Source organism: Ammodytes marinus (assembly GCF_949987685.1).
Source record: "Ammodytes marinus genome assembly, chromosome: 22".
In the NCBI taxonomy this organism is placed as follows: Eukaryota; Metazoa; Chordata; class Actinopteri; order Uranoscopiformes; family Ammodytidae; genus Ammodytes; species Ammodytes marinus.
The window spans coordinates 2,658,663-2,667,774 of record NC_137226.1 but is presented as its reverse complement, the minus strand read 5'-3'; the positions used below and the strand labels follow the sequence as shown (position 1 = coordinate 2,667,774).

The 9,112-nt window shown below is 40.2% G+C and overlaps 1 protein-coding gene across 1 annotated transcript in view; it reads left to right on the top strand.

Moving 5' to 3' along the window:
- The window catches only part of abcc9 (ATP-binding cassette, sub-family C (CFTR/MRP), member 9), a gene marked incomplete at both ends in the record, with an annotated part of 82,292 nt that extends 74,990 nt beyond the window's left edge, over positions 1-7,302 (top strand). Inside the window, 4 exon segments of the mRNA XM_080051029.1 lie at positions 828-931; positions 2,307-2,440; positions 3,311-3,373; positions 7,165-7,302. Of these exon segments, the coding sequence (XP_079907155.1) occupies positions 828-931; positions 2,307-2,440; positions 3,311-3,373; positions 7,165-7,302 (439 nt within the window).
- Positions 7,303-9,112: the final 1,810 nt, after the last annotated feature.

Genomic DNA, 9,112 nt, shown 5'->3' with positions numbered 1-9,112 from the left:
GTGACAGTTTCACACTGTTGTCTTAGATGTTGCTGTTGAATCCAGCCTCCGCCACACACACAGATTCAGATAAAAACAGTTTGCACTTCACATCACATCGTAATTATGTCCTGGAAATCTAACAGAGGGAGTTGGGATTAGGGATATTTAATATAGAAAAATAAACCGAGCAATTGATTAAAGGAATACTTCACCAATACGAAACCGGCGTTCTATCATTATAAAATCGCTATTATAATATAATGAATGAGGTTTAACTTCCCTCAGTCTTTCCTCAGTCTTCCCTTGGCCCAGCTGTCCTGTTAATCCTAACCCTTCCTTTTTACTAGTGTGATGTCACACTAGTAAAATGTAGGGTTAGGCAGTGAGACCATAAAACACTCTTTCTGCCTTTTCTCAGGCTAGGATGAACCGATTTCAAAAACATTTGCACATTTATACTACATAGGATCTCAGAGTTCAATACACCTTAATAAGTATTACATTTTACCGACAGTCACATTATTAACCTATGAAAACTATGCCGGGTAGTTCAAATTCCATTCTAATATTTCATCTATTTTTGCTATATAATCTCAATTTACTCCAAATGCGGATTTTCAAGTATTTAATTAGTACTTTTATTAATGTCATCTAGGGAACATAAACCATAAATAAATAAATAGCTTCATCTGAAGTTAGCTTTCGTCTTTCAAAGTTAACTCATCTCAAATTCAAACCCATTGTAAACTGTGTCCTTTTGTTACTGACTGTTTGTTTGTTGTATGATGCTGTTTTTTTATTAAACGAATTCAGAACAAATTGCAAACCATGTCATGTGATTTCAGGCTGAATCTGGACCCAGAGAGAACGTGCTCTGACGATCGTCTGTGGGAGGCACTAGAGATCGCTCAGCTCAAAAACATGGTGACCGCTCTGCCAGGAGGACTAGGTACTTTTACCTCTGTCTGTCTGTCTGTCTGTCTGTCTGTCTGTCTGTCTGTCTGTCTGTCTGTCTGTCTGTCTGTCTGTCTGTCTGTCTGTCTGTCTGTCTGTCTATCTATCTAACGTTTATTTATACTCGAAAAATCAATGGAGGGGTGACCGTATTTTGCAATGATGTCGAGTCAAACAAATGCAAAGCAAAAACAACAATACATACCACACTATACAATGCAAATATGACGGCTGGACGACTAGGTGCCTAATATTTCAATATTTTTTTTCTTTTCGAACGGGTATAAAGCAAGTGTTCGACAGTTTAATTGATTTGTGATTTTAATTGAGTGTAAATGATACTTTATTGTAACCGTGTCCACTTGTCTCATAATTTTATTTTATTGCTTATTATTCCCTTTTTTTTCTTTTTCTTTACTTGTTCAAAATAAAAAACATCTTAAATTCAATATGACATCATATAGTAAATGTCAAGATAAATACTTGTTATTACACCAATACACCTGTAGATTACACTGATTTGCATAAAGTGAAACGGTTATTGAATATATGTATTCTTTTGCCCATGGTGTATTTACTGAATGACAGTTGGAATAGTCCAGATAAACTTGTTGTACACATCATATTTATTTTTCTAAATTTCCCAATCCCAGGCTACCCAAAATGACAAATGGCTGACACAGACACAAAACTAAACACACACACAGATACATGGCAACCAGCACAAGGCAAACACCTTGACAGTGACATATAAAATGTGTGTGCAAAAATAAATAACTGGAAATGCAACGATTAATATAGATAGATAGATAGATAGATAGATAGATAGATATAGATAGATAGATAGATAGATAGATAGATAGATAGATAGATAGATAGATAGATAGATAGATAGATAGATAGATAGATAGATAGATAGATAGATAGATAGATAGATAGATAGATAGATAGATAGATAGATAGATAGATAGATACTTTATTTATCCCGAGGGAAATTCAGGTATCCAGTAGCATAAAAACAAGACATACATTAAACATACATTAGGCTAAAATTAAGATATATATCTAAATTAAAATATAAAAACTAACAGTACCTACAATAAACTTTAACCTAAATTAAGATATAAAATAAAATTTTACAGATATAAATAAAGTGTCCATTGTCTATTGTCGTTGTCGTTGTCCTCCCTGCCTTTGCTGGGAACTGTTGTACAGTCTGATGGCCAGGGGGACGAAAGAGTTTTTTAATCTGTTAGTGGAGCACAATATAGAAAAATGTCTAATGTTTATGTGTGTGTGTGTGTGTGTGTGTGTGTGTGTGTGTGTGTGTGTGTGTGTGTGTGTGTGTGTGTGTGTGTGTGTGTGTGTAGACGCGGTGGTGACAGAGGGAGGAGAGAACTTCAGCGTGGGTCAGCGGCAGCTCTTCTGTTTGGCTCGAGCCTTCGTCAGAAAGAGCAGCATCCTCATCATGGACGAAGCCACGGCATCTATAGACATGGCCACGGTGGGTGTGTGTGTGTGTGTGTGTGTGTGTGTGTGTGTGTGTGTGTGTGTGTGTGTGTGTGTGTGTGTGTGTGTGTGTGTGTGTGTGTGTGTGTGTGTGTGTGTGTGTGTGTGTGTGTGTGTGTGTGTGTGTGTGTGTGTGTGTGTGTGTGTGTGTGTGTGTGTGTGTGTTTGTGTGTGTGTGAAATAGGTATAACCCAAAGGTAACAATGGGTATGTAAACAAAGGTAGTGTGAGTGAGTGAGTGAGTGAGTGAGTGAGTGAGTGAGTGAGTGAGTGAGTGAGTGAGTGAGTGAGTGAGTGAGTGAGTGAGTGAGTGAGTGAGTGAGTGAGTGAGTGAGTGAGTGAGTGAGTGAGTGAGTGAGTGAGTGAGTGAGTGAGTGAGTGAGTGTGTGTGTGTGTGTGTGTGTGTGTGTGTGTGTGTGTGTGTGTGTGTGTGTGTGTGTGTGTGTGTGTGTGTGAATTCTCATCCAATAATTTTTTTTTACTAATTTCCCAGTTACAGATAGTAAGGTATCATATACTACTAACACTGTATATTCCTTCCACTGAATCCTATCTGGAAACAAACTTTTACCTTTAATCAAAGTCTTATTGTCATATACAGTAGAACCATTCATTTACAGTCATACTTAATTATTTATTTATCTTAAAATGTAAGTAATCTTTTCTAATTTTTTTGTTAAGATAATTTTTTTGACAGTTGTGTAGAGACAGAGATGAAATGTGTCAGAGAGGGGAATGACATGCAGAGAACGACCCGGGCTGGATTCTAACCCGGGTCTGCTGTGAAGAGGACTGAGACTCTATGGAGGGGGGGAGAGGGGTCATTTTAATATTATTTTAATATCTCTTTCCTTCCGTCTTGCAGGAGAACATCTTACAAAAAGTTGTGATGACGGCGTTTGCAGACAGGACAGTCGTAACGATCGCAGTAAGTATTTCAGTCGCTCAGCTGGTGTGTGTTAATAGAATCAAATTACACAGTAAGTCATTAAAGGCCTACTTCACCGGTTAGAATATGAAGGTGTATTGAACTCGGAGATCCTATGAAGTATAAATGTGCAAAAAAAATTGAAATTGGATCATCCTAGCCTGAGAAAAGGCAGAAAGAGTGTTTTATGGTCTCACTGTCTAACCCTACAGTTTCCTTCTTGTGACATCACAGTAAGGGTCAGGATTAACAGGACAGCTGGGCCAAGGGAAGACTAAGGGAAGACTGAGGGAAGAAAAACCTCCTTCATTATATTATAATAGTTATTCTATAATGATAGAACGCTGGTTCCGTATGGGTGAAGTATTCCTTTAAGTGTTTCACATTTTAAATTTAGTTGTTGGAATACAAACAAAGGGGTTTAATTTGAACCAGACTTCCAATGAATTCTTAAGGTTTCCAGGCTTGTTCAGTGCTAATGGATACACATATATGGCTCTTTTTCTTCTTAGCTTTATTCGCTTATATTGCACAAATCCTGGATCCCTCAATGCAGCCTTTTCCCCTTTTTCACACTAACTGTTTTCCCAACACTGTTTGTGGAGCGGCTAAGTGCTTCTTTTCATCAGAATCTTTCAGTTGATGATACAAGCGACTGTGTCTCAGTTGGTAGAGCGGGTCGGCCGATGATCAAAGGGTTGGAGGTTCGATCCCCCGCCCTGCCACTTGTGTCATAGTTGTTGTGTCCTTGGGCAAGACACTTCACCCACCTTGCCTCGTGTGAATGTCGATAGTTAGCCTGCTGTTATCGGTGTATGAATGTGTGTGTGAATGGTAACGTGGGAAAGGAAAACAGGTCTCCCTTGAAAAAGAGTCTTCGGTCTCAATGGGATTTACCTGTATAAATAAAGGTAAAAATAAAAAAATAAAAAAAATGAGCATGAGCATGAGTCTCCATGGCTCACTGGAGAAGAACATTGTCCGAGATATTTGAAATTGTGCATTTGAAAATTTCGCATAGAAATGTAGGCTATAGGGGTTTTTTTCATTTTGTTTTTTTCATCTTTCGTCTCGGACACATTTCTTGGAGACCGCTCATGCCAATTTTAACGCTTGTATCACAAATTGAAAGATTGTAGCTCTTATCTGCTCCCGCTATGTATCCTTTACGGTTGATAATCCAAATGCATTTAATGTCTTTGGGAACTTTCACACCTGCAGCGACTGGTTAGATTGAAACAAATGTGTGACAGTTAATCCGAACGTGATTAAAAAACTAAACAATGGATCATTCTTCCATCTGGTGCGAAACAAGGAGGCAAACTAGAAGCGGACTGGTGTGAACCTTCTCTCACGGCCTCCACACACATCCTGCGTCTTCCTCTGGAGCGCGTCGCCTTACCGCACTGCTGCGTCTCTCAGACTTTTCTCGGCCACACATGGAACGTCTCAGCAGCTGCTTCTAAAAGCCCTGTCTTTCTACATAGAGTTTTCATAGATAATTCCCATTAGAAATGAAGTTCTCTCATGTCATTTATGATGCTTATTACATTGAGTCTGGACAGTAATCCGTGAGCCCCATTGCCTTTTTTTTTTTTTTTCTTTTTTTTTTACACATTTTCACTTGTTGGAAGTTTTATTTTGAAAGGGACACACCAGGAAATGGTGAAACTACAGTGAAAGCTGCCGGTATGAAGTCAATATGACTCTCAGCAGAGTATTTCTCTATCAGTTAAAGCAGAGAGACCCGAGAGAGACGCGCGGCTCTCAGAAAAAAATAGGCTCCGCCTCCTCAGCAGTGTGTCTGAGGTTGGATGTGTGCCCGCTCTAGGTTGATTACACTGTCGATGAAAAAAAGTCAGACGCAGACGCTCAGTAGACGCGCAGTAGACGCGCAGTAGAGGTAGGATGTGTGTGGGAGCCGTTGGATGTGAAGTCTGTCCTCTTAGTCAATTCTTTCACTTTTTTCCTCCTGTGAAACTGTCTTGTCCTCTTGTTCCCCCTTTCTTTCCTTGTCCTCTTGACCGCTTTCCCTCTTTCACCCACTCACTCCATCTTCCCTTTCTGTGTTTTCCAACTATTCTATCCTTCTATTCCTCACTCACTCACTCACTCACTCACTCACTCACTCACTCACTCACTCACTCACTCACTCACTCACTCACTCACTCTATCTATCTATCCCTCCATCCATCCATCCATCCATCTATCCCTCCATCCATCCATCCAACTTTTCATCCATCCATCCATCCATCCATCCATCTACTGTATCTATCTATCTATCTATCTATCTATCTATCTATCTATCTATCTATCTATCTATCTATCTATCTATCTATCTATCTATCTATCTATCTATCTATCCCTCCCTCTCTCCCTCCCTCCCCCTACATCCCATCCATCCCTCCATCCCCCCTCCATCCCTCTCCATCCCTCCCTCCCTCTCTCCCTCTCTCCCTCCCTCTCTCCCTCCCTCTCTCCCTCCCTCCCTCTCTCTCCCCCCTCTCTCTCCCTCTCCCTCTCCCTCCCCCCCCCTCCATCCCTCCCTCTCTCCCCCCTCCCTCCCTCCCTCCATCCCCTCCCTCCCTCTCTCCCCCTCCCTCCCTCCCTCCATCCATCCATCCCCCCCTCCCTCCCTCTCTCCCTCTCTCCCTCCCTCTCTCCCTCCATCCCTCCCTCCCCCCCTCCCTCCCTCTCTCCCCCTCCCTCCCTCCCTCCATCCATCCATCCACATAGCACCGAGTATCCACCATTCTAGATGCGGAGCAGGTGTTGGTTTTCTCCTCCGGTATCTTAGTGGAGAGCGACTCTGGGCCCAACCTGCTCACACAACAAGACAGTCTCTTCAGTGTGCTAGTGCGAACACACAAGTAGAAACCAGAAATCCACACAGATCTACAGCCATTTTGGACCTACCCGTCTTTCTTTTCCCTCCATTTCGGCTCTATTCGTCTCTGTCTTTTCCTGTCCAACTTCCTGCTTTTTTCCTGATCTGCTTTCCTGAGTCATAGCTGGAGTCTGCTGCCACTGACAGCCTGGTTGGTATTAAAGCCAAACTATCATTTCATTTTCATTTAATCTGTCTGTCTGTCTGTCTGTCTGTCTGTCTGTCTGTCTGTCTGTCTGTCTGTCTGTCTAGCGTTTTTACCACGCCAGCTGTTGTTCCTGGGTGAGCGTATACCCATGACAAAGAAATTAAGAAAAAACTATATTAAAATAGCATTTTTTGCACTGATAGTCTCGTTTGCTGTTACATGTTATTTATGATCATCAGAGGAAAAATTTGACTGTTTCAGAAATATTTTAAAAGTTCCTCATAGCACCTTTAACTAATGTTTTGAATGCATAACTGTTACTTGTAGTGGAGTATTGTCTCAGTGTGGTATCGCTACTTATACTAAAGTGAAATTATCAAATCTTCTTCCATATCAGTAATGTTTTTAAATTATAACCTCTTTCTTCATATCCTAATTATGGTAAATGGACTCCACTTATATGGCGCTTTTCCCTGGTTTTTCACAGACTCAAAGCGCTTTACATTGTTTTGTACACATTCACCCAATCACACACACAGTCCTACACCGATAGCAGCAGCAGCTACTACTATTAATTTATCACACACACACACACACACACACACACACACACACACACACACACACACACACACACACACACACACACACACACCCCTCCCACCCACAAGACTTGCAATCAAATAATACGTTAAAGTAATAATTTTACATTTTCTACGGCTAATTATTAATTTTTGTCTAATATTTTTCTGCCAGCACCGAGTCCACACCATCCTAACAGCCGACATGGTGATCGTGATGAAGAGAGGAAACATCTTAGAGTCGGGGACGCCAGAGACTCTGTTGGAGCAGGAGGACGGGATGTTTGCGTCGCTAATCAAAGCCGACATGTAGACGCCACGGCAACCGGCAACGCACCACGGCAACGCAACACACCATGGCAATGCAACATGGCAACGGTGACGGAGCTGATCAGTTGGTTGATCTACTCCTATGGTGTTTTTTAATGTAGATTTTTTTTATACATTTTTTTTTATTATTATTATTTTATTTTTACCTTTTTTTTATTTTTCTTTATTTTTTTATTTTTTTTTATTTAATTTTTTTTTTATTTTAATTTTTTTTTTATATATTAGGGTATTTTCAATCTTTTATAGACAGTTGGCTGATTTTGAAGTACAGAGTGGAAATAGGGACACACTCTCCCCGCTACACCACAGGACCGGCCCAATGAAGATTTGTTTTCTCAACGAAGTGGATGGGACCTCTGTGACACTACATCACACCAGGAGGGATGCAATAATGGAGTGTGTGTGTGTGTGTGTGTGTGTGTGTGTGTGTGTGTGTGTGTGTGTGTGTGTGTGTGTGTGTGTGTGTGTGTGTGTGTGTGTGTGTGTGTGTGTGTGTGTGTGTGTGTGTGTGTGTGTGTGTGTGTGTGTGTGTGTGTGTGTGTGTGTGTGTGTTTCTTTACTGAGAGTTGATACATTTGAAAAGTCTTACTCAATTCGTTCAGTCAGTTGGCAAATTACATACTTTTACCTTTTCTCTTAAATACCTTTATCTACGGCTCCGGAAAAAATTAGGAAAAACCAGTCTGGATATTTTCTTAAATCTTCATCTCTACATTTCTTATTGAAAATGCTCTTTAATGACAAAAAAAGTATTGGAATTTGGTAGAAATGTTGTCAGTAGTTTATATTATAAAACCAAAATGTTCATTCTACTCAAACACATGCCTTATAAAGAGTAAAACGAGAGACACTGAACATTTGGAGTGGTTTTTTTCATTTTTTCCAGAGCTGTAAGTTAAATGATGAAGCAATTGCCAAGAGATTTTTATATATATAGGTATATACAGTATATATAGAGAAAGTCACCAAATTAAGGATTTCAATTCTGTCTCCTAGAGGATTTTCGAACGATAAACATATGATCATTTGACAATCAAGCACAGGACTGTTCATTGCCCGGATATGTTAAATATGACTTAGCAGAATTTAAACTGAAGCTAATTGTACAGACTGTGTCATTTAATACTGTTGTTGGGATGTGTATTTGTTAGGTTTTAAATTGAGCCAAACTGTTTTCGTCCATTAAGGATAATTTTTAATATGTAAGAATCTCTTTAATTATCTTGTTCAAAAATATGTGTTACATTTTGAAACATATGTACAACACGTATCACTTTTATTTTATTTTTTAATACTTAAAAAAAGTCAAAAAGGTGTCATGAAGGTCACTTCAGCGCTGCTATATAGTCCAGGAAAGGCTGACATATCTGTTTAAACTTCTCTGCTTTCCCTGAAATCTCATAACGGATTTTCTCCATATATCGAGTACTAGATAACTCCACTCCATGAGACGTATCACATTGTTTTTCTGTTTTAACACTTGTATTATTCAATAATAAGTTAACCTGTATTTTAAGATATTTTTTTTTTTTAAATAAAGGGTGTTTCAGACAGAACGCGTTTGTCGCCCCTGACGATGCATTCTCCATGGAGAGGCGAGCGGGCAGAGAGAAGGCGCAGCGTTCTGTCAGGCGGCACGACAAGCGGGCGCACTGTCTGTCTGTCTGTCTGTGTGTGTGTCTGTCTGTCTGTCTGTCTGTCTGTCTGTGTGTCTGTCTGTCTGTCTGTCTGTCTGTCTGTCTGTCTGTCTGTCTGTCTGTCTGTCTGTCTGTGTGTGTGTCTGTCTGTCTGTC